This window comes from Trachemys scripta, chromosome 9 (genome assembly GCF_013100865.1).
Source record: "Trachemys scripta elegans isolate TJP31775 chromosome 9, CAS_Tse_1.0, whole genome shotgun sequence".
NCBI classification, from domain to species: Eukaryota; Metazoa; Chordata; order Testudines; family Emydidae; genus Trachemys; species Trachemys scripta.
In genome coordinates, this window is record NC_048306.1 from 1008523 (window position 1) to 1033463 (window position 24941).

The window sequence follows — 24941 nt, forward strand, 5'->3', positions numbered from 1 at the left end:
GGGACTCCAGACCCCACCCCATACTTACTTTCTTGCCGTGTCACTGGTTCATATGACAGGATAGTGTCCTCTTGTCCTTCTGGAATAGAGCCAGGGAGAAGCAGGTGAGTGTTTGCAGGGGCCTCCCCTGCCTCGACCCTTTGCGACCAAAAAGTGGCATGAAGGCAATAGCCAGCCAGGATCTGCCATACACAGAAGTGCCCCAAAGGCCTCTGGGTTGCCCACCCCGCTGGACAGTGAAGTGCACAGGAGAGTCCCAGCCTGGGGTGCTGCTCCTGACCAGGACTGCCTCAGGGCAGTGTTCCTTTCTGACTGCCCCAGGAAGACCCGAAACATGAGCGAGAGTCATTCCCCCATCACGCTGCCCCTGCAGCCAACCCAAAGGCTAGTCTGTGGCCAACGGGTGGGCTGCACTCTAAGCCCAGGTGGCCCATGACTTGGTCAGACATTCGTTTCATGGCAGTTTGCCTGGAACACTAGGGCAAACACCAGAGGGCGCTCTTTCTGCGGGCTATGACGCAGGCTCCCTTCCCATGGCCCCCCCCAGCCCAGAGCGGCAACCTGGCCACTATTCGCTCTGAGGATCCGATTCCACAGCCCGGCTGCTCCCTGGGTTACCAGCTGAATGACACCTGGAATAGCCACATTCTGGGCTCAAAGCCAGGCAGGACCAACTCAGCCATTCACCCTTTCTGGCTAGCTGTATGGAACCCATTCCTCTCAGCGTGCGGGGAGACCGTAAACCCAGCTCCCATCTGCGCTGCGGGGACACTCCAGAGGCCCTGGATCCCTGGCACCCATTTCCCTGCCTGGGCTGGGTGCTGCCTGGTTGAAGGCTTGTGGGAGAAAAGGCGCTGGGGACACTGCCCTCATTACACACACAGTTTCTGTGCCAGGCCGTTCTGGGCTGTCTGACCGGCACCACCAGCGCATTTGGTTCAGAGCACCCTGGCAGGGCGAATTGGGGACACGGCAGGGCAGGATCAGTTCCTAGCTGGAAGCGTAAGCAGAACAGCTGCAGCTTTGTGGCAGGAGGAGAGAGAAGCCTCAGGCAGAATGCGCGTTATTGCTGCAGTAGCTGTTAGTGCACCTGGTGGGCTTGTGCTGTAGGTGGGCTGCAGGGCGTTAGCAGCTGGCAGAGATCTTCCTCTCTGAGCACAAGCTTTCCAAGACCTATGGGGTGTTATCCCAGGGGCTAGAAGTCAGGACATAGGAGCCATGTGGCACCCCAAAACTAGCGCGCCTTGGGGTGGGATCCTCTGCTGGGACAGGTCAAAGAGTGACCTCTAACACCTCATGGCTCCCATGTCACTGCATCCCATCACTGCCACTAAGGACACTGCTAACCAGGCCTGGCAAAAAGCTCCCATCCCTTCGAGGGAGCAGGCCACAGCATCTCTAGGGCCTTCAGTTCGAGTGGCCAAAGGAAGCATCGGCCTCCGAACAGGAAACACCATGGGGACAACAGAGGAATGAAAATGCTTAGAACGCACACACACAGAGGTGAGAGACAGCAGGAGAGAAAGACACTTACTGGAACTGCTCTCGCTGTCACTGGTGTTTGATGTCACGCCCTCTGCAAACCAACAAGAAAAAGACGCCAATTCAGAACACGTGCAGCCAGGAACTCACAAAGGGCACATGGGGTAGGAGACAGACAGTGGCCCAACGCTACTGGCCACAGGACACAGGCAGAGGGCATGGTCGAGCACAGCCTTGGGGCCCCCACAGCCAATGGCAGTCTGTAGACCCAGTGAGATTCCTCTTACAGATTCAGCCCCCATCCCTTACTCCTGCATTAGAACTGGCATTTCCAGGGGTAGGGCGCACTGCAGGAGGTTTGTTTCTGGGTCCTTCAGTCAGTAGCTTCAACCGGGAAATCCAGTTAACTGCGTCTGGGACACCCTGCCAAGGGTGAAAGGGGGAAGATGCGAACGCCGGAGGCAGGGCTCTCTCTGTACCCAGTGGGCACGAGCTCACAGGGCTCCCTTTCCCCAGGCAGCGTGCACAGGGATGGGAAGCAGCTCTGCCCCTGGCATTAGTAATGGCCTCCCCAGGGAATGCACCAGGCCTCATCCTGCAGCATCTCCAAGAGCAGGGAACTGCCTGCCTCCCCCCCCCCCCCCCGGACTCACAGGGCCAAGACCCACAGAGAGAGGCATGGGGCATGGCCCTGCCAGTTCGAGTCCCCCTGGGCCAGGTGTCATGCAGGGATGGGGAGCAGAGGAGGGAAGCTGCCGCAGCACACGGATACACGAGCACAAACCCTAAAGCAAAGTGCAGTCTGACGAGGGCAAACCAGCCTGGGGGGACAGGGGGACTCACAGAGACAAGACACTGACAAGACGGAACAGAGTTCGGGGCCTTGCTTGTTTAGGCCATTTCCAATGCTACGGCCCCTCCGCAGACACTGGGTCACTCACTCGTCCTGCACCTCTCAGGGGCGTGGGGCTGTGCTGGTCCCGAAGGTGTGGGCAACCAGGGGACCGCTTGCATAGAGCTGGCCTCTAAGCGGAAGCTGTGAAGATCGTCTCCCCAAAGGGAGTCAGGAAGAGGAGCCGTTCCACAGCTCAGGGTACATGTGCACGCACCCGGCACGGGGAGCAGGCAGGTAGCACTTAAAGACGCAGCTACCTGCTTAGTGACACGCCTGTGGCCCGTCACTTGCCCGACTGCCTGCCGGCAGCCATCTCCAGTGCAGCCCTGACGCTAACTCATCTGGGCTGGCATTAGAGCAGGGAGCCGCTGGATCCAAGCTCAGCTGTGACCGTCAGTCTAACAAGAGGCAACAGAGCAGCTCACCCTGCAGTCTGGAGGGCAGGGCTGCGTCACTCACTGCTAGGGAATTCTAACTCACCATGGGAGCAGCACAAGGGGCAGTTCTCCCTCCCCCAGAGCCCAGCCCCCTCCACCTCCACTGACTGGGACTGGAACCCACAGCCTCAGAAGCAAGAGCAAAGCCTTCAGCGTGACTAGCACTGTACATCAAGAGCAGCACTAACTCCCAGTCCTGGACCCCAGCCTCCCCCCGGCGCAGTGCCAGACATGCCAGACACGGAGAGCCAACGATGTGCATTTAAATGAGACTTACTCAGGTTCTTTGCTCCATAATAATCGTCACTTAACCCAGGGAAGTCCTGATTTCATAGACCGCAGGAAGGGGCAGAGAGCCCGAGAGAGGGGAGTGAGAGACAGAGAGAGAGGAGAGGAAGAAGACAGAGCCAGGTGAGCATTAGTGACAGGAGTGCAGAACGGCTGCGAGCTGCAATTGCAAGTGAGGTTACAAAATTCAGAAGTGTCTTTGCTGGGGCAGGCAGGACGGCCAGCCTTCGCACTGCTGAGCTGAGCCGTGTCCTCTCACCCAGCCCATGGCCATCGCAGGGCCTCTAACCAGCCCCCACAGGGCCAAGGGCAGCCCTGCCAAAACCACAGCCCAGAGACCAATGGTGCCTGTGTGCCGGACTCCTCCTCAGGCCACCTGCTCATCGAGCGCACTCTGGGAAGGCTCTTGCGGAGGAAGAGTTGGCCCCCTGCAGCAGGCTAACTTCCACCCCTGAGTGAGCTGCTCCGATCCCAGAGGTGCTGTTGGAAGTTGAGGGGAGGCCTTCCCAAGAATGTGCCTCACTCAGCTTTTTGATGGACTGGTGAAGGCCAGGTACGTTGCATCTCCCACTCCAGGTGTCTGAGGGATCTGTGCCCCAGAGCCCTCTGCCCACACCCCTGCTCTAGTACAATCCCAGGCTGAGCTGTTCAGCTTCCCTGGAAGGGCTGAGGAGCACTGAAAATCCCTCTGCAGGTCTTTGCTTCAGCTCCCCTAATCCCAACGTTTCCCCGTGCAGAGTGCGCAGAGGAAGGACTCTGCTCCCTGACGAGCACTCCACAAGCAGATTTAGTCAAGTGCTGTGAAGCATTTCAAGGGAGGGAGACTGGCTGCAAGTTTCTACCTACAACAGGAACTAGATGGGGAGTGGGGTTCCCCCCCCCCACACCGTGAGCACATGCTAACCTGGAGCTGGCAGAGAATGAGCCCTCAAACAGACTTTACAGAGCCCACAGGCAGGTGGTGAATCCACTTCAGTCATGAATTCAATTATGTTCAGTTGCCTGATGCCACCTTCTACAAGCAAGCCATCCCCCAACCACAAACCCTTCTAGGAGGGAAAGCAGCAAGCCAAGCCCCCTCCCCAGGGACTCTCCCAGACATGGCTCCCGCTCCCCCACAAATCCCTACAACCACTGGGGACGGACACCTTGGTGCACTGTGAGCTGTGCACCCTGAGCAGAGGGGACGGTGGAATTTCACAATCCGTTGGCAAAGCTGGGGGAGCCGAGAGAGGGGGCCGCCCTCCTAAGGAGGATTTGCATATTCATTTAGCCAGTGCAGTTTGGGTCTGTCCTACCTTTGTTATAACACCTGCAATCACACATATGCAGCTGCGTCTAGCAAGCGCACTGGGCAGCCAAGTCACCAACCAACCTACGCCAGAGGCCCTGGAGTATGCAGATGCACATACAGCTTTTATGGCTGAAGTCAGGCCCAGGAAGGAACACAGGCGTGCTGGACTCACCCAGAGCCAGATTTTTAGAAGAGCTCAGCAGGTTGGGTACTGAACTCGTTTGAAAATCTGGCTGCTCTCCCTCCATAAACACACGAGATGGAGGTCTGTGCCAGCGAAGTGAGACACCATGCAGGTGGTGTGTGGACAGGCTCTGGGTCCTGGCCCCAGCTGCACTGAGCCGCAGAGCAGAGACCATTCTGAGCAGTGCACCATGACACGGGAATGCAGCCTGGCAGGTGGATTCGCTCTGCCTGGCCCCGCCTCCTCTCCTACCTGTGAGACCACAGCTGTCTACATGGACACTGCTGACAAAGCACCCAATGCATTACTGAGAGCTGATGCCGTGTAGCAAGTGCAGAGGAAGGGCAGTGCCAGGCGAGTGGCCCTGCAGCCCAGAACACAGGTTAGGAACACCTCCCTCAGTGGCTCACTGGCCAGCAAACCTGTCTGTAGAAATACTTTGTAGGTTTGTGTGTTGAACCCTTCAGTTCCTCAGAGGAGCACAGTCCACACGCCTCTCTGACTGATCTGAATCGACTGCGCTTTCCTGCGCCGGAGTGCACAGCTCTTCGCACCCAGACACACTGCCGTTTTCACCACACTGACAGTAACACATGCTCAGTTCAGCTGCTACCCTGTAGAGAATGTGCTGGGGTGGGTGGGCAGCCTCTGACAGTCCTGATCTCTCTGCTCCATTTGCCCCACTCTGAACACCCTCCATTCAACACAGGGGGTTTGCCGGGGGTGTCAGAGCAGAGGTCCTCGATCACAGCCATGCACCATCAGAGCGTGGCCCCATCCAGGGTTTGTCCTCATGTGGAGCTTCCTAGCTCCATGTGGGAAGCGGGATGGGCGAGACGCCATGAACAGGTCTGACCTTCCAGCAGGGAGAGTGCAATGAGGCTGCCAGCCAGGGGTTCATGCCTTACCACCTTCTGGGAAATGGTGCCAGAGTCACTATGGAACGTGCCACTGTCTCTGCAGGCAGCTGGAATTCCTCCAGAAAGGGAGCCAGGCACAGGACAGCTCTGCGGGCCACAGTGATTCGCCCACAGAGGTGCTTCTGGAGCAGATGGTCACATAACAAAAGCTGGCTGGATTCACTACTCCTAATTGGTTCACGCAGATGAGCACTGCCAGGTTCTCGCTATAGACGGCAAGGCCGTTTCCCAATTCCAGGAGCGGGACAAGGGGCTGCACCCACTCACACCTGCCCATTTACAACATTAAACACAAGCCTTTGAGCACCATATTCCCTCGCCTTGTTCTGAGAGCGGGGGAAGGCAGAGCCCCTGGCACATCAGGGAGAGCAGAGAAAGGCAGAGTAGAGGTTTGATCATGTGCTGAGAAGTTGTGAAAGGATGAAAACACCAAACAACTGAGAGTGTGCCAGGCAGGTCTCCATCGCCCAGAGGCTGGATAGAAATCCTGGGCCATGGCCAGAGGCAGCTAGACTAGCAGCAGATGGGAGAGGCAGTTTTGCTGACACAGCACCCGTGGCTGGGAGTCGAGCACTAGGGAAGGGATGAGGCAGGTAGGAGAGATGTCCCCTTCTCTACAGGCAGGCAGGCCGGGCTTGGCTTGGCTTCGCCCAGGGACACGGATTGTTCTATGCGATCTCTAGAATGCCAGCCATGGCTGTGATGGCCAGAGCCCAGCCTGAGTGTCACTGTCCCTGGAACAGCTTTGGAGGAGAGGGCAAGGCAGGAATCTCCACTTCCACCATTGCTAGGCAGCGGGAGAAGAGGCAACACTCCATCTGAGTCTCCTGAGCTTGGGAACCCATTGCAGGCTCTGGGTCTGTCTCTCAACATGGGTGGGAAGCCACTGGGACACTCGGGGAGGTGCAGCCAGAGCTTGGTAAGCAGTTGCAGAGGGACCCACTGGTCCCACAGCAAGTCCCATCCTGCCTCTATCTGCTTGCTGAGCCAGTTCCAACTGAGAAGGCTCCCAGAACGGTTCTCAAAGGGTGGAGTTGTGCCGTTTGGCCCAATGTAACGGAATTCCCAGCTATTTTGAATGCAGGCTCTTTGGCGAGAGAAATGCACTCAGCCCAGCCCGCCACACGGAGCAGGCGCTGGGGTTTGGGTGGGGGTTGCACACTTTGCCCTCTCTGGCCAGCGGCTACTTACGTTCCTGTCCGCTGCTCTCCTGGGCCAGGTTCTCTTTGCTCTTGTAAAATGGAAACTTTCGGGAGAGGCGGAAACTCTTTTTACGTTTCGTTTTGATCGACTGTGAAGAACATGGAGATGGAAGGGAGGACAGAAAAAACAAATGGTGTTTAACGCATGCACGAAAAATTAAAATGAAGAGACAATGAGGATCTGTGGCAGGGCAATCACCCTCAAATGAAATCATGGAGATTACATGGAAACTATAATGCAGGAGAAAAATTAAGTGTAGAGAAAAATGTTGTAGGGATGTTGGAAGGTTGACTACCCAATCCGCTTTCCACAGGAGCGAGGCCATGTCCCTAAGCCCCCTTCTTAGTCTGAAGTGTTTTTATTAAGCAGCCAGGCTCTGACCTCCAGCCTCCCATCGTAGGGAAGTCACATGCACCTGTGCAAGACGGTCTGAGGTCAGCTCCACCCAGCCAGGGTGTTTTGCGATGCATCTTTTGTTCACAAGCGATCTAGGGCTTGACCCCCAGCTTATGGGGTCACACACAGTGTCACAGGGAACTTCTGCTACAAGCTGAAGTGTCTGTGTTGAAATCTCCTGGCCCACCCCAGGCTGCCAGCTCTGAAGATTTGCAGCCAGGCAGGTGATCCGCTGTGCAGTTTGAACAGAAGCCTAAGAAGCAGCCCAGCCACACACAACTCGAGTCCAACTGGTCTCGACTCAGGAACGCTCTGGCTATCTTCCCGAGTGAGGAGCGTTACAACATTAGCCTTGGACGCTCCTTCGCCCCTCTAGCTTCCACCTCAGGCCATCCCGGGCACCCCCGCTCTGGCACTTACCCTGTTGGACTCAATCATCCCAGTCCGGGCGTGGAACTTCACTGTTTTCAATCTTGCACGCTCCTTCTTTTCCACCCTGATTCAAGTCAAACGAGAGAAAGCCCTAGTTCATGTGTGTGCACTCGCTGCCCTGCCCCGCTCCTCTCCATACGGTGCTTGCTGAGCTACATCGGTGGGCAGCAACGGGCAGAGGGTCACCTCTGCGCCCCATCCATGCAATAAAGCTCCCTCTGGCACCCAAACCACCTGACCACGCCATCTGTAAGGAGAGAACACTTGGAGGCGGCTCTGGGCCTTTGAGCAGCTTCTGCTATTAGCAGCGATTTGACCAGGCAGCTTGTCATGAGTCTAACCAGCGCCAGGAACCTGGAGGAGAGAGGAGCCAGTGGGGAGCCCAGCCCGCAATAAGCTGCTCAACTGAACAGTGTGCCCAACACGAAGAGCCCTTCGGGGGAAGAGGGGGCGTGGGGCTGCCCCTTCCCAGGCACTCCCGAGGGAGGAGACAGATGGACAGACATGTTGCACAGAGGCGCACAGCACAACAGCTCACCTCTAGGAGGGATTAGGGTGAGGACACGGAAAGCCTCTCCCCTCCCCTCAGCTGGTCCCCCTGGAACTAGGAATGGGGTTTATGCTAGGTCACAACCCTCCCGTGTGCAGAGATTGTCCAGGGAGCAAGCACGACTAGAGAGGCTGAACTCTGCCCCAGACCTTCACCCCGTCGCACTAGAAAGCCGCCCAAAGGACATTCTCTGTCTCTGCAGACCAGGACCCCCTCTCCCCGCAGCAGGCGGATCCGGTTCTGCCAGCAAGAACTGGGCACTGCCCCTGCAAAAGGCAGAGAGCCCCCGTACCCCTTGGCACCTGCACGTCCCAACTGCTTTGCCTAGCGGCAGAGGGGAGCAAAACATCGCTCCTGTCTCACCCACCCCAGCATCTGTTTTGACATGAAACCCACAGAAACCACAAGCAGAGCTGGTGGTTAGCTGGTTCCTCCTCTCTCTGGGCTCTGCGGTTTCACATCGGATGGGACCTGGCTTAGACAGATCCTCGGTGGCACACAAGGCACAGGCTGCATGGCTCTGGCATCAGGGGCCTTGAGCTCCTCAGGGCTGGCAGGGCTGGGGACTCCCCAACTCCCCTTTTCAACCATGGCAGAGCCAGACTCTCACCCGGCTGAACAGGACCAACTGCTCTTCTCGTCTCCTCAGCTGCTCTTCCGGGAATTCACAATCCAGGTCGCTTCAGGAGAAAGGGTCTCACTGCAGACCTATCAACAACCCCTGCTTCCTATTCACTCCGACCTCGATGGTGCACAGCCCTGCAGGGGATCAGTGAGAGCCGCCTCCTGGCCGCTGCCCGCGGGGGTGTCACACACACAGCTGGGGGTGGGAGTCCCTGGCACCACCACCACCGATGGTTCCTAGCAGCTGGAGCAGGTCCCTGCAATGCCACATGGGGCCCAGTCCCTGCGCTTAGCCCGATCCATTGTGGAGAGAGGGGAGCAGGGCTGCTGAGGGACACTCACCTTTTTTTGCTGGGGATGACCCCGATCTGCTCACTTTCTCCGTGGGGGGTCACTAGTCTCGCCTGCCACCACTCATCGTCAGAGGCATTGATCACGTGCAGAATGTCCCCATAGGAGAAGCTGAGCCCCTGGCTTGGCAGGCAGCTGTCCCGGGTCCTGTCATAGTCAAACAGGGCTCTGCAAAGGAACAGGAGAAGTGAGACTCCCCCTGCGGACAATGGTACAGGCCACTCCAGCAGGCGAGACTGCCATAGCCTGAGGCTACTGGACGGCAGGTGGGTCAGACCAGGCGACATCCCATAACTTGCTGGGGCTGAGCTGGGCACCCCAAGGGAACCCGAGGCTGAAGGGACATGTTTGGGATCCTCAGGAACCAGTTCATTCCTTGCTCACACCTGGCTCTGCTGGGAGGACCTCTCCCAGCCTGAGACACTGACCCACATGGTGAGGCATTTCCTGGTACCCCTACTCCCGTAGAATTTGAAGCCCCCTTGTCTCCCTCCAGCCCAGCCCAGCGGGACCCTCTGACCAATACTGTGTTCCCCCTGCTCAGAGGGAAGGGAGACCAGAGATGTGAACAGCATATTGAGAAGATAGATTGTAAAAACTCCTGCAAGCTTCCAGGATCTCTGGTTCCCTAGTAACCCAGAGCAGGTGGGTTTATTTAACCTGCCAGGGTCTCTCTGACATCCTATAACTTCTTCAAGCAGTCTCAGCCCTGACCAACATGAACGATAAAACTCTACATTGTCCATACACACCAGGGCTTCCCTCTCCAAGGGAAGATGGGAAAATTCACTGTAGATGGCCACCCATGAGCTCCCCTTGCTGATGACATATTGTAACAGGCCAGACACCAGAGACTCCTACAATATGGTGAGGGGCTATTCTCAATCACGAGAGATGCCCTCCCGATGTGCTTGTAGAAATGTAAATTGGCTGAAACATGAGAAGAAACTGGGGAAGTACTGTATATACTCATTCATAAGCCGAATATTTTTGGTAAAAAAGTGATGCATCAAGGAGCGGGGGTCGGCTTATGAACAGGTCTATGCCAAATTTTGATTATTTTAAACTCAATGGAATCATTCAATTGAATATTTAATACATTGTCGTTTTGTTTACCTGGAGTGTCTGCAGGCACGGAGCCCCTCGGCTCCCTGTGGCCGCGGTTTGCTGTTCCCAGCCAATGGGAGCTGCGCGGGAAGTGACGTGCCACTTCCCCCGCAGCTCCCATTGGCTGGGAACGGCAAACCGTGGACACTGGGAGCTGAGGGGCTCCGTGCCTGCAGACGCTCCAGGTAAACAAAACGTCCAGGCCCACTCGCGGCTTACCTTAACGGGCCAGGAGCCAAAGTTTGCCAACCCCTGAAATATAGGGTTGGCTTATGAAAGGGTCCTGCAGTTTTTGCTATTTTTAGCAAACGATCTTGGGGGGGTCAGCTTATAAACGAACGGGCTAATGAACGAGTATATACGGTAATAACCAGCAGAGGCTGTTGGACCAAGGAGGGAGGAAAAGAGACTGGGGAGGCCAAGAGTCAGATTTATCCAATTCCTTTCCATCAGATGAACCTGCCCTCCAGATGCACACAGACGAAGGTGAACGGACGGAGCACAGAGATGCCACCCTTGCTATCACTGTTTACCACCACCAGTATCCCAGGATGCAAGAGGAATCTCAGATTGCAGGAGGAGGGGGAGGAAGGGAGAGACCTGAGGCTTTGGAGCTTTGAACACAGTTGCAGAGTACGTGCAGTTTGGGCTTCTTTTGTTTCTTGAGATACCTGAACCATGGACCAAAGCTCCCAAATGCTGGTACCAGCCTCGCCGTGAGTGCTCATCCTGCAGGGCTGGTTGCCAGCCAGCTATTGGACAAGAGGGATGCACGCGAACTTTGGAAGACACTTCTTTCTTCGTAGCATCTTGAATTAATTTTCTTTGTTACAACACTAAGTCATGCTCCCCGCTCTGGTGGTTTAACAGCAGGAGGCTGTACTGAGCTTGTTCTGTCTCAGCCCAGATTTCCTTGATGAAGTTACTGATAAAAGAAAGCAGATCATCTCTGATCTCCCTTTCATGGAAACCCACTATCCTCAGGTTCCTTCCCCTTGCTCCATCCACCAGGCCTGTCAATTCTTCCTTGAGCCAATCACTTGCATTTGTTTTTTACTGATTCAACATGCGGCTAGAGATTCTCTGCCTTCAATACCCCCAATCCAGCAGAATTTCTTGAGAAAGTCATGCTCCAAACCAGCTCCAGTTACATTCACTCTTTCATGCAGTGTCATTTGTTCAGAAAATACATGGGCCTTTTTGCATGTCTATGAAAATACATGAGCCTTTTCGCATGTCATTTTTTGTATTGCAGCATCAGCGTTTCCATAATCACTGCTTGGGGCCCAGAAAGGCTCAGAAGGGCCCATTCCACATCAGAGCTGTCTCCCCACACTGGCTTCCCTGCCCTGGGTTTGGAGAAGTTGCCATTTAATATGTTGGATGGGATAAAATGAGTCCTGAGGGTGCCGTTCCACTCCTGATCAGCTGAGCTGAGACGCTAGCAGCCTTCTTCCCCTGGCCCCTCCCCCAGGACCTCTCCTTAGGAAGCTTTAGGCTGGCTACATACAGTATGTGAAGCAGTAAATGGCTGTAACCTACACTGTGTGTGTAATTATTAACTGACACACTTGATCAGAGCAGGAAAGCTGCAGCCTGTGCATGCCAAGGAATGCCACAGTTAAAACAGGAGAGAGAAACACTCAAATATCACAAGGCACCTTCTAAAAGCAACTCAGCTCTTGTGCTTGCCAGCTTCAATCTGCCGGTGTCCAATACCCACTCCTCCTGCAGCAGAAACCTTCCCAAAACAGGCGACCTCAGCCAGCTGCACGCCACACATAACCCACAGACTCTCCTCCAGTTCCACGCTCACTACTGGCCAGGTATACCTACTCTCCATAGAGAGACCGCACAGCCCTCTCCTATCCCAACTACCCACTATGATCAAAGAGACCCACTGTATTCTTCATGTGTATTCCAGAAACAGCTTCCTCCCACACACAGCAGAAAACCCAGTCTAGCAGTCAGGACAGCAGCAGCGTTCTCTCCTTATTTGCCCTTTGGATGTGAGTCAGACATCTCTACACCCAACAATCTGCACCCATGGATGCTGCAGAACTCAAAGTAGACTTGTTCTCCAAGCCAGGCTGCAAGGAGGAGAGAAGGGAATTGATAGGCCTGCAGAATGTGTTAACCTTTCCTCTGTAGGCAGGGATTAGAGTATTTCTAGAGTTGTGGTTAAATCCCTTGTAGACGGGTAGGGACAGCTACACAAACAGGTCAGGCCATTTCCAGAATTTACATTGACATTTGACGTGTACATTTTATTTCACAGACTGTGTGAACTATGAATGTGTCTGAATATTTATCTACCTTCCTTATAGCTCCCTTCCACACTTTTAAATGCTTCCTGCACTAATAGTTTATCTAACGTATTTCGTTTACAATGCAGGAGTTCCATTGTTAATATTTCCGAGCAGCGACAGAATTACATATGAAGATAGATCTGATCATGTCCCTCGAAGGGAAAGGAACAGCAGCACTTTTTCTACGCAAGTTCTGAGGGGAGTGAATCCAGCGCTTACACTGGAATCCAAACCACAGCCGTATCTGTGGAGCTGCTCCTGAGTGGTTCCACACAGGGCACGTTTTTACACGACCTGCTTCCTTCACACAGACACACTCATTCTGCACCAAATGCAGGACTACAAGTGAACCGTCACGGCGCGTGCCACACGTGGCTGCAGAATGGGACTGGAAGCCTGGCTTTACAGCTGCCTTCACTCAAGCTAGAGGAAAGCTCTGTTAACTGTTGTCATAAGAGGACCCTTATGTTCACTCTAAGATGCAACTAGCTCCTAGCTTCCTGTGATCAAGCAGGATCCAAAACAACACACAAAATCCTCTCTCCCCGGACTTGTCTTTATTCTGTGGCTCTAAAGCAGAATTGGATTCCAGTAGTTCCCTGCACAGACCCTGGCCACGGCTTACTCTCAAAATGGCTTAATCCCAGGCCTCTAACTCATCTCAGAGTCACTTGGCCTTCTCTCCTTGGTTGAGTTAGCAAAATAACTCTACATCTACACAGAGCTCCCAGTGTGTGGTGTAGGCCATCAGGCTAACGACTGTCCTAGTCCCTAATGACTCTGCTCACTGACCAGCTGGGTTGGGCACTATCTTCCCAGGAAGATTAGCTAAGTAGTAATTTGGGCTAGACAGGTTAGGCAGCTACAGTGTCAAGTCAGAGTAACAAAACGGTTTGAGTGATTTTCTCCAAACTTCCAAGAAACCTTTTCTCGCCATTACCTTCTGAATTATTGGGGAGCGGTGGTGGCTAAAACCAGAGCTTCTAAGAGAAACTCAAGTTGTTGCTGTCCTTTTAAAGATCTAATCTTTCTAGTTTTCACATCCAGCCCTCGAACCCCAGCCAACATTTGTGCATTTACAATCACATTCCCCTATTCTCAATGTGTTCGTCTCTCCCCTGTTGCTGTGAAACCCCCCACAGACAAGAGGGGAGGCCGTGAGACTGGCTAGGCATAGCATGCTGTCACACACAGGAAACAGGCTGAAGCCAGAGAAATTCCTTGGGATCCACCCCAGCAAAACCCTATGCTCCAACCACAAGTGCAGGGAAGCCGGGTAGAGAAGCAGAAGTGAATCAGATGTCCATGGTCTGTACCTAGCCACCTGTGTGATATTCACCCCACTCTAGCCAGCCTGGTGCAGTGGTGCTGCCGTTCTGGCACACCTGGGATTCCCCACGGAGCTGGTCACAATGCCCCTCAACATCCAGGGAGAGGAAAGAAGAGATTCCCATTTACAGCCCCTTCACACAGCAACTACTGCAGCACAACCAGGCTGGGGAGAGTGAGTGATCTGTCAGCTAAATGGGCATTTCTGGAACTTCTGGACTACAGCAGAGGGGATAAAGCACTTCAACATCCCAGGCAATTCCTGGAAGCAAAAGCCCTTGTCCCAGGACTCCGGTACCATCTACACCAGTGACATTAAAACTTGGGGGTCCCTACTGTGGGCACTGCTTTCTCTCACAATGCAGCAGACAAACTATCTACACTAAAACCAGGGGACCAACATTAGAGAGTGGGGGTTGGGGAACTTCACAGAAAACCCCAGCAGAGCTGCATCTTACTGCCTTTGTCCAGTTTTAAGCATCCCAGATAATCCAGCCCCAATCTGTCTCCCGGGAGACCATTCCTAACTTGTTCGGCAACAACGGACAAGCCACATCCGAAAACATGCTTCTTGTTTGTTCAGCAGTAAACCCGACACTAGGAACTCTAGTCAACATGTCAGATGTAGCTTCCCCTGCCCCAAGCCCCGCACTTAGGGTGAGGGAGCCAACAGCAGAACACGGCAGGGTCCTTTTAGCTAAGGGCATATAACCCCCAGAGAGGTGGAACTTTTGAAGCCAATGGATTAAGGCTGTGTGTGGCTGGCACGGCCTGCTTGGGAGCAGAGTGATTAGAAATATAAAGAAATGTGAGAGCCCAGGAGAACTGGTCAGGCAGGTTCCAGAGTAAACACAGGCCCTTCAGTCTCCAAGCTGTGAACTTGCTGCATGGACAGAATGTACATGCAAAAACCAACCGTCTCTGCCTTTAAAACACAGGGAGCTGGGGAGTTGGCTGGGTATATTACTACAGGGTAAATCCAGTGGCTCACAAAGGAATTAACGAAGTTGAGTCCAGCCACCCAATGCTCAGCAGGACAAACATGGCCAAAGAACAAGAGGAGGGAGAATTATTTAACTATTCCTCTCCCGTGAGACTACCAGGGAGAACAACAGCTAGTGATGCTTACCCAGCCAAGGCACTGAATCCTGGCTACAAGCCTGGATCAGTTTAGAGAAAGGCATTGCTGCATTTCTGGCCATACAGCTGCACACGCACTGCTCTCGGACGGTACTGGCCAGTGCCAGCTGACGGGCTGAGGGGCTCAGGCCCTCAGCCCCATGTAGACATTTGGGCTTGGGAGTTCTGGGACCCTCCCACCTCACAGGGTCCTAGAGCCTGGGCTCCAGCTCAAGCCTGAGCGTCTACACCACAGTTCAACAGTCCCTTAGCCTGAGCCCGTCAGCTGGGTTTTTAACTGGAGTGTAGACACACCCTGACTGGCCGTGTTAGATCACCCAGTGCATGCTCAGCAGGGTGTGCCTGGGGGGGCCAGGCAGTGGTCAGAAGAGCTCTTCTGGCTTGAAGAGATGCTCTGTGCAACAGCTCTGCTACCCTCGCGTGTCAGGGGAAACTGCTGATGCCCTGCAGCGCCAGCACAGATTTGGGAAAAGGGAACTGGGCTCCAGGCTGGCTCAAAGAGCAATCCAACTGTCCGATCTACCTACCTAGGATATTCCCGAGGGGTCTGTCACCTTGCTATCTCAAGGGTTAATTAGTCTGAGCCCACAGATACACCCCAAAGGCGGCAAGGTACTAACGAGAATGCCTGCACTCTGGCAACTAGCAGTACAGCAATACGTGCTCTGTGGCTGAGGCAGGCATCACTTTGGGGAGGGTTTGAGGACAAAAGGTCCATACAGGTATCACTGAGAGCTGCATCTGACCTGCAGAATCTGCATTACCGTGACAACACAGAAGAAGGAAAGCCGCCGGTGGCCTCCGGGGGAGTTGAACACTGGCAGCTAGAAGGTGAGCTGCGAATCCTGCCTGGCATTGGCAATCTGATGCAGAACATGGAGCCGCGTGCTAAGGCCTGGACTAGACTAGGTGCGTTAGTGCCCATCATCGGCCAACAGAAGCCTTCTCAAGACTGAATGTTGTTCTAAGGCATACCTTGTGCAGGCAGAGGATGCCCCAATCTCTGCAGAGTCAGGCACCTGAGGGCAGGGAGGAGAAACCGTGGTTCTATGAATCAGTGATACCAGGCTGCGCTGCACTGCCCTCCTCCTCCAGTGATTTTTGAGGAGTGGGGGGGAAGGGGCGGGGAAACAGACCCCGCTCTGGAAATGAGCTGCCTTATGTCTGGGATTAAAGCAAAAAGCAGACCCCTGGAGAGCACCCACAACAGGGCTCCACAAATGGGCACGACACACTTGACTAACCTCAGCGGGATTCAGCCAGGGCCCCAGACCATACACACAGCACGGCCGGAAGCTGCACGCCACCATTTCCAAAGCGGCTTAGGGATTCCAGGTGCCCTACCGGAGACTCTGCAAGGCCCGATTCCTGGGGGCAGTAGATGGGGTGCTCAGTGTGTCTGACAATCAGCTCCCAATCTTGGCCTCAGAATGCACACAAGGCTGCCGTGCTCAGGGAGTGACAGCAATTGTCTGGGGTCTCCAACGCCAGCCCTGGGGAAAGGCCAGATGCCCTAGAAGGAAGCCACCCTCTTCAGCTGCATTGCAGTTGCCACACTGGAGCAGAGCTACGGGCACCCAGCTCAGTACCCGATGACCCTGGGGCACCCGGGCTTTGGAGTGGGAACAGAAACTAGAGCATTCAGCGTAGCACAGCGGCTGGTCCCTGGCCTCACTCCCAGTTACACGGGCATAAGTACGTTTTACATCTATTTCCCGGCCCAGGTAAAGCCTTATCCAGTATCTCTGGAGCCAGTTCAGATGCACTTTGCCTCTTGGGGCATCACAGGGCTGGCATTGGGGCGTGGTGTCCCACGAGTTTATTCATACTGACCTACATCTCACAGGGGGAGGGGGACCTCCAGTGTGCATTAAACTATGGCACAATCACATTATCTTACAGAGAAGGTTAAGGGGTGACTAGATTGCAGTCTAAAAGTACCGACACTGGGAACAAATATTTAATAACGGGCTCTTCAATCTAGCAGAGAAAGGTCTAATGTGATCCAACATCTGGAAGTTGAAGTTAGACAAATCCAGACTGGAAATTTTGACAGTGAGAGCAATTAACTACAGGAACAATTTACCCAGGTGCACGATGGATTCTCCATCACTGACAATTTTTAAATCAAGATGGCCTGTTTTCCTAAAAGCTCTGCTCTAGGGATAGTTTTGGGGCAGCTCCATGGCCTGTGCTGTGCAGGAGGTCAGACTAGATGATCACAATGGTCCCTTCTGGCCTGAAATCTATCAGTCTATAAACCAGCTCCAGAGAGAGGGGCAGGCACTTGTGCACAGCTCACCAACAGCAGGGGAGGTCTGGAGTATCCACAGCCAGGGAATGCAGGTGTGTTCATCTCAGGAATAGGGGGTTATTTCCTGCTCTGGAAGACAGTGTGGCAAGCATTTCCCCTACTGATGTCATGCCATGCACTGTGGGATTGCCTCGGAGGACTGACTAAGGCAGTTTGGCAGCAAACCTTGTAATTACTGTCCTGTCCGCAGCACGACAGCTCAACCAGTTTCATCTAACTCGTGCTCGAAACTACCCCACCCAGAAGGGCTGGGGCAGGGCTCTTCAAGACAGGTGTAAAATAGCTTTGAGAAGTGTGGTCACAAACCACAGGAACCACTGACAGTCTGTGACCGAGTACGGTTTAACCGGACTGCCATTAATGAGAGCGGTTAGAGATGAGCCGGGGAGGGGCAGACTGAGGTTAAAAATCATGCCATTTCAGTCACTCAGGCTTGTATGCTTCCCGGTAGGAAGGAGTGGGGTGGTCACCTGAACCACATCCCATGAACAGCCCTTTCCAGAGGGAAGGCAGATGTACACGCCAGCTCCTGTTTGGCCCCAGGGGGACGCTGCACGACCTCCCTGCAAGGCCTGACCCCTGGCAGACAGAGAACAGTACAGGCTGATGGGAGGCTGACAGCTCCGCACTGGGACGCTCTCTTGTACAGGTGTAGCTCCTCTCCTTGCCCCTTCCCCAGGTGCCCCAGGCAGTTTGGGTGAGCAGAGTCAGAAGGAAAGTCACCATCACTGAGGGCATGTCTACATTACGCGCTGGATCGACAGGCAGCAATTGACCCCCGAGCGCTCTCCCATCGACTCCAGTACTCCACTAGGGCGAGAGGCACAGGCGGAGTCAACGGGTGGGTGTCAGCCGTCGACTTACCGCAGCCAAGACACCGCGGTGAGTAGATCTAAGTACATCAACTTCAGCTATGTTATTCACGTAGCCGAAGCTGCCTAACTTAGATCGATCCCCCGTTCCCCCCCAGTGTAGACCAGGCCTAAGGGAGCCAACCTGCCTTTCCATTGGCCGAGCACGGCGGCGAACTGCCCACCAACCCCCGTGCCCTTCCACAGCTCAGCTCCCAGAACCAGACTGATACTGCACCCACCAGCCACCCTTGGTCACCATCACCTTCAGCACCCAGCACTTCAGTGCACCAGTCAGCACCGCAGCTCCTGGCGTTTACTACGACATACCCCAGCCCCCACATGCAGCCGGCTCGGCCTCCCAGGGCTGGACCCAAACAGAAAGGGTGACAGCATGAGCAGGGCCTGGGAATGCCAAGGGGTGCATCAAACCACAGCTTACTTAGCACCAGCCCTGCACCTTTTAATTACAAGCCCGAGAGGGAAAATGCCAGTCCTCAGGGAAGCGACTATCAGAGACAGATAACCTGCTGCTGGCCGAGCGCCTGGAGTTACAGAGCAGGGGCAGCGTCCCCGCCAGTAGTGGAGCCAGCACTCCTCTCCTGGGAGCTCCACTGGCTCTGCTCTCCCCTGGTTGGAGTGCCACAAGACAGTGAGAGGCTCGCCCAGAGAGCCCCATGCAGGACCTTTTCTTGGGAGTTCTCATGGAGTTAAGGTACAGCAGAGACCATGGACTAGAGCCATCAGGAGAACTGGGCCCCTTGGCTCAGTGACAGCCCGAGGCCAGGACTCACCATGCTACCAGAGGGGAGGTATGGCCCCAGAGCAGGTAGAGCCCTACGGACTTGTCACTCTCTACACAGCCGAAGCAGCCTGAGTCACTCACACGCTCTGGGCTAAAGAGAAGTGGGCATGGCTGGATCCCTGTAAGGGGAGCCCACGGGTGCTACAGCAGGGATCTGGGAGTGGGGCAGGGATAAAGGGGCCAGAGCAGCTGTCATTTAACCCATCTCGTTATAAACTTGCTTATGGGTCAGAGCCATGTCCAGGGATCAAAGCAATAATCCAGCTAAGAGCTCCCCTCCCCTCCAGCCAGATCCTGCCTCAGGGATGTGGTGGGGGTGGGAGGACAGGAGTCCCACAGAAAGCATCCTATACCCCGACCATAGCCCTGGGGGGTGCAGCAGCAGTGAGCGCCCCGGCACAGATCTCCAGTCCTCCCCCTCAGGCTATGAACCCACACCCCCAGCTGCAGCCAGCAGAAACTCCCTTTGCACTGCATGGCAAGGTGAGCTCTGGGGGTTTTACATCTTCCACAGCATCCACTGCAGCCTCTGCCTGAGCGGGGCTCACTGCACCACAGGGCCGGCTTGCTCCATGCAGCGAGCTGGGATGTGCGTCAAGTTCTGAGAGTCACCTGCTTGCCCTCCCTGCCCCAAGTGCCTCCTCTGGGAAAACGCAGGGCACCCCTCACCACGCAGGGGGGACGGATCTCGGACGTCAGGATTCCAGGTCAGTGCTCACTCCAGCTCCTGGCAGCCTCACTTGAATTCTCCTCCCATTTCCTACTGGTCCTTTTAGTCCCAAATGGCCCACTCCCTGGAGAGTCAGAGACAACGCTGCCCTGTGCCTGGATCTGCCACAGGGTCTGTGCAGAGAGCCTAGCACCAAGAAGCGGGTGCATCTCAAAGAGGGGGAACTAGAGATTCAATGCAATGCAAGGACTACCTCAGTGCAACGTTAGGGCTTGGTATTATAGGCAGCAAAGTCACAGCTCCCTCAGTAACGTGCACTTGGCCTCATGCCTCCCGGGCGGTCTGTATCAAGGCAAAGGTTGGACAGCACACTCTGCACAGGTACATAGACCTAGCCAGGGCGGCTGTGGAAGCCAGAGTGCTGGGTTGAATTGTTAAGCTACAAGGTTGCACTTAAGTTCTATTTCCCCTCAGCAGGCATGGCCTGGGGGCCAGAGACGTTTCTAGGAAGATAGGTTCACTTGAGCAGCCAAGCTCCCTCCTCCCTGGGTTAAGGAGGGTGATGCAGCTCACAGCCTGCAGGGCCCTCAGTGGGCTCCAACAGAACTGCATTCGTCAGCCAGCTTCTGCTCAGCCCTGGCCAGAAGGGAGCCCCTGCCGAGGACATGTGCGCGCCACGGCAGGGGACTGCCTCTCTGGACTGTAAAAAGCCACCTTGCCCTCTGGTGAAGAGAACTCTCTCCCGGGGTGCTGCAAGCCAAGGGCAGAGATTCTCCACAGAGACTGGCCTGGTAAACGCTCAGAGGTGGAGCCTAAGCTGCAGTGGCCTCTGCCCAGCAGGAGCTAGTCACTGCAGAGGTCCCCCGCAGTAGCTGACTCCAAAGGGCGGACAGAGCACCAGACATTTCACTGCAGCAGGGGTGGGGCACTGCAGCAGGCAGAAAGGCCTCACACTGCAGTTTACCAAGGGAGGGCTTGGGGTGAAATCTGGGACCAATGAGGTCAATGGAAGTTTTGCCTTTACTTCAGTTGGGCCAGGATTTCACCCAAACCTCAGCAGCCCCGGGGGTGGGAGTGGGGGTGAGGGTTCCCTGCAGCCCCCTCCTCGTGAGCCTGGGAAAGGGGGTGGAAGTGTACCTTACCTTACATAGAGAGATCTCTTCTCGCTTGTCCGGAGAGAGCCCGACCCAGAGCTCATGCTGCTGTTCATCATCTGTTCTCTTAAGTCATGGATTTTGGATTCGAAGCGGCTGTACTCTGAGGAGAGAAAGGGTTGGTTAGTGAAGGGAGGGAGCTGGCCTATCACACCTCTACCAAACCCCAGTCCCACGGAGCAGGGAGAGCCAGAAAGCATGTTCCTAGGTTAAATAAGCTTCATAGAAAGGAGGCAGTTGCAGCCTAGTTGGAGGGGACACAGCTTCTCTCTGACCCAGACACAGGACAGAGGAGGATGAAACTGCAGCATCAATCCAGATCCATCTCTCTGCTCGGATGTGTGAACACGAGGTGCCGGCACGAGACGCACAGAGCAGGCACTGCCTTCTTGGCCCCAGATCTAGTCTATCTGCAAAACAACTCGTTCTCTGTGGGGGGAGGGAACCCCACCGCTTGCCATCCTCGAGCACAGAGCATGGCTCTTGAGTGACGGCAGAGAAGCCACCCCTGCTGTGCAGCACCTCTGCAGACCCAAGAGCTGAGCAGTGGATCATCTGTTGCTGCCCTGCGCAGAGAGCTGCCAGCAGGTGCGTGGGCCTGCGGGCTCCCAAACCTGATCGCCTTTCCAGTGCGGCGCCTGACCCACCTGAAGAGAGGGGTGTGCTGCACGACGCACTTCCCAGTGCCGGGCACTGTGCTGCAGAGAATGACCCTCGTGGAACCAGGCATCCTAGTGCTGGGCCAGCCAGCTAGTGGCAGGAGCAGCTGCACCCTCTGGGGATGGGGCAACAGCCCAGTGAGGGTCTCCCATGGCTGCTCCCAAGCCAGCTACTTCCCAGTAGCAGCACAGACCCGTTACCAAAGCATTTCAGAGGAAGGAATGACCAACGTTAGTCACTTAACTCACCCCGGAACGTGCTCGGATACTACGGAAAGAGAACAGCCAAGCTAAGAGAAAGTCCTGCGCAGCTCTGCGGACACTAGCAGCCCTGGGCTCACAGCTTGCACCGGAGCTGGGCTCACTCGCCAGTTCCAAAGGACTCTCTAGTTTGGGGACCCCCTTGGGAGCAGCCCCCCAGCCTGTCCTTCCCCAAGAGGGGTGTCACTGTGCATACAGGCAGCTGGGATGGGGTGACTTGGGAAGAATCAAAGCCAAGCCTCAGATCTGAGAAGGCAGGAGGATGAACATGACAAATTCACTGCATATCCCGCCCAAGAACCGTAGAAGCAGCTGAACAGTAACTCACTGGCTGGGGAGAGCTCCAGAGAAGCTGGCAAAACCCTGCAGTGAGCTGCTTGCAACCTCATTCCTAACACCCGACACTCCTCCCAGCTCCCTCATCAGACGCCAGGCTGACCTTTAGCTGGGTGTAAAGGTCGGGGAAGGAAGGCAGAGGGTGGAGACAAGGGTTCTGCTCACCAGAAGCAGCTTAGAGAAAATTTGCTCCTGTGCTGCCGCTCGGGGGGGGAGGGATAGCTCAGTGGTTTGAGCATTGGCCTGCTAAACCCAGGGTTGTGAGTTCAATCCTTGAGGGGGCCACTTAGGGATCTGGGGCAAAATCAGTACTTGGTCCTGCTAGTGAAGGCAGGGGGCTGGACTCGATGACCTTTCAAGGTCCCTTCCAGTTCTAGGAGATGGGATATCTCCATTAATTTATTTGGGGGGAGGTCTAGGTTGGATATTAGGAAACACTATTTCACTAGGAGGGTGGTGAAGCACTGGAATGCGTTACCTAGGGAGGTGGTGGAATCTCCTTCCTTGGAGGTTTTTAAGGCCTTGGCTGGGATGATTTAGTTGGGAATTAGTCCTGCTTTGAGCAGGGGGTTGGACTAGATGACCTCCTGAGGTCCCTTCCCACCCTGATATTCTATGATTCACTCTGCTAGGGGATTTCTGAGCATTTGCACAGTGAACTATGGGACTGAGACCGCCTGTCCCAGACTCCAGGGCAGAAGGGCCACAGCACTCTCCTCTCACTAGCACCATCCCTCAAATTCTCATTTTGGGGGAGGAGGAAGCTCCCCCAGGGGCAGTAAAGAAAGGAAGTCACTGATCCAGCCATAGCACAGCAAACACTCAAAGTCACTTCCTGCTGGAGATACCCAATAGCTAAAGTTAAGATTTTGTCAGTTATTGTTAGTAAAAGTCATGGACAGGTTGTGTCTCGGAAGCCTGCAATCTGTCCATGGGGGAGAAAGGGGGAGGGGGACTGACAGTCTGAGTCCCAGCCGCACGGGGGGCTCACAGCTCCTCTGGCCCCGCAGCTGCGGGCAGCAGGGGCTGAAGCAGTCACATAGGTCATGGAATCCGTGATGAAATCGAATCCTTTTACCAACAGCCCTCAAATCCCACGAGAAAGAGACACCCCTCCACCCTGCTCCGGCATAGCAGGCACTCCCGGGGAAACATCTGCCCAGGCCATCTGTCACGCTCAGAAAAGCGGTGTCCTTCCCATCACATATACAGGCCCTTTCTACCTCTTTCCAGTATGGAGGCACCATTCATACGTTGAAAACAAAATACAGCCACAGATTCCACCAAGAGATAGATCCAGAGCCCAGGAGCAGAAAGCTGCCTTGGCAAAATCAAGCCTCATTCAGTGCCAAGCTGCCTTGGCTGGGTGGGGAGCACAGCACACAGAGCCTGCTCAGGTCACGTGGGGGTGGGGGAACTTATGTTTTAACCATTCTTTGGCTGCCTCCCAGCCTCCCTCAGTTGGGAGGATCAGTGCAAGACAAGATCCTGAGCAGGGCGAGGAGGAGAGAGAAATGGAATCAGAGACCCTGAGGCTTGTATGTGGGGAGCAGGGGAGACAACCATACTCCCCAATCCGAGTGCTGCTCTGTGGCTTGAATTCTTCCTGCTTTGCAGCCCAGGGCTCCCACAGAATCCACTCCTTGGTAACAGGCCTATTGCAGCTACTTAGCAAGTGATGTCCTTTTGTTTTCTTCCTAAAAAGGTGGGGCGGCTGCTGCTAGAGCTGAAGACATCCTTAGAAATGCACTAGGATCTGGAGCACCACGCAGAGCTACTGCTCTAATAGCTTTAGGGGGACGCCATTGTTACTTGCAATGCAGTTTAGACTCAGCATTTATCTCCCAGACACTCTCCCTCCTTTTAATGCTCATGTTGCTATTGTGTTCTACCTTTTACTGCACCAGTTTCCTCCTCACGAAGTACTAATCCAGCCAAAAAACTACAGCTGTATAATGGTAGGGTTGAATGGTTAAACAGGCAAGAGTCAGGAAACGCCAAAGGAACAGAAGCAACTTGAATCTAGTTTTTTTTGTTTTGTTTTAAACAAAGACTGAAGAGTCATTTCAGGTCCTGTGCAAGACCCCAGTCAACGTGAGCTTTTCCAGACACATTTCCCTTCTCTAGGATGTTCTCCTCTCCCCTCTTGCTGTGAGATCTCCACACACACACACAACAGGGGAAGCAGAGACACTGATCAGACACATCATGCTGTCACACACAGGACAATATTGGTCCTCTTCTTTCAGTTTTTGTGCCCCCTGATGTTATGTTAACGTGCTTTCGTTAAAAGTACTGGGGGAAAATTCAAGTCACCGTATGGTGTGTAAGCTGATGGTGTGCCTTTAATTTTGTCCCTTGTGCAGGTGCATTGATAGTTTACATCAGGGGTCGGCAACCTTTCAGAAGTGGTGTGCCGAGTCTTCATTTATTCACTCCAATTTAAGGTTTTGTGTGCCAGTCAGACATTTTAACATTTTTAGAAGGTCTCTCTCTCTAAGTCTATAATACATAACTAAACTATTGTTGTATGTAAAGTAAATAAGGTTTTTAAAATGTTTAAGAAGCTTCATTTAAAATTAAATTAAAATGCAGAGTCCTCCACACGGGTGGCCAGGACCCGGGCAGTGTGAGTGCCACTGCAAATCTGCTCGCATACTGCCTTTGGCACGCATGCCATAGGTTGCCTACCCCTGGTTTACATGGTCACATGCTTTCTCAAATACATCAGTATAACACAGTTTTTACTAACCTTAGATACATACCTAGGTAAGAGCATAAGAGACTTTGTACCCTTGTAATTTCATGCGATTTCTGTCAGAATAGTTCAACCTTATCTGTACTGGCAGACTTTTTAGACAAGCTCTCTTCACTATAAAGGTAGCTATGATAATTACGTAATACTTATTTTCTTGTTAAACCAGCAGCACACCCATCCTTGCATGCAATT

The 24941-nt window shown here is 54.3% G+C and overlaps 1 protein-coding gene across 10 annotated transcripts in view; it reads right to left on the reverse strand.

Annotated features, from left to right (window-relative positions):
- Window positions 1–24941, reverse strand: part of DLG3 (discs large MAGUK scaffold protein 3) — a 171881-nt gene that overhangs the window by 12261 nt on the left and 134679 nt on the right. For 5 of the 10 annotated variants that reach the window (XM_034782712.1, XM_034782716.1, XM_034782719.1 and 2 more), the window contains 6 exons: window positions 20724–20838; window positions 9048–9224; window positions 7520–7595; window positions 6692–6791; window positions 1535–1576; window positions 29–79 (listed from right to left, as the gene is read on the reverse strand). In XM_034782712.1, the coding sequence (XP_034638603.1) occupies window positions 29–79; window positions 1535–1576; window positions 6692–6791; window positions 7520–7595; window positions 9048–9224; window positions 20724–20838 (561 nt within the window). Of the gene's footprint in view, window positions 1–28; window positions 80–1534; window positions 1577–3091; window positions 3138–6691; window positions 6792–7519; window positions 7596–9047; window positions 9225–20723; window positions 20839–24941 lie in introns of all 10 variants that reach the window. The other 5 variants (XM_034782714.1, XM_034782717.1, XM_034782715.1 and 2 more) reach the window with 3 other exon arrangements.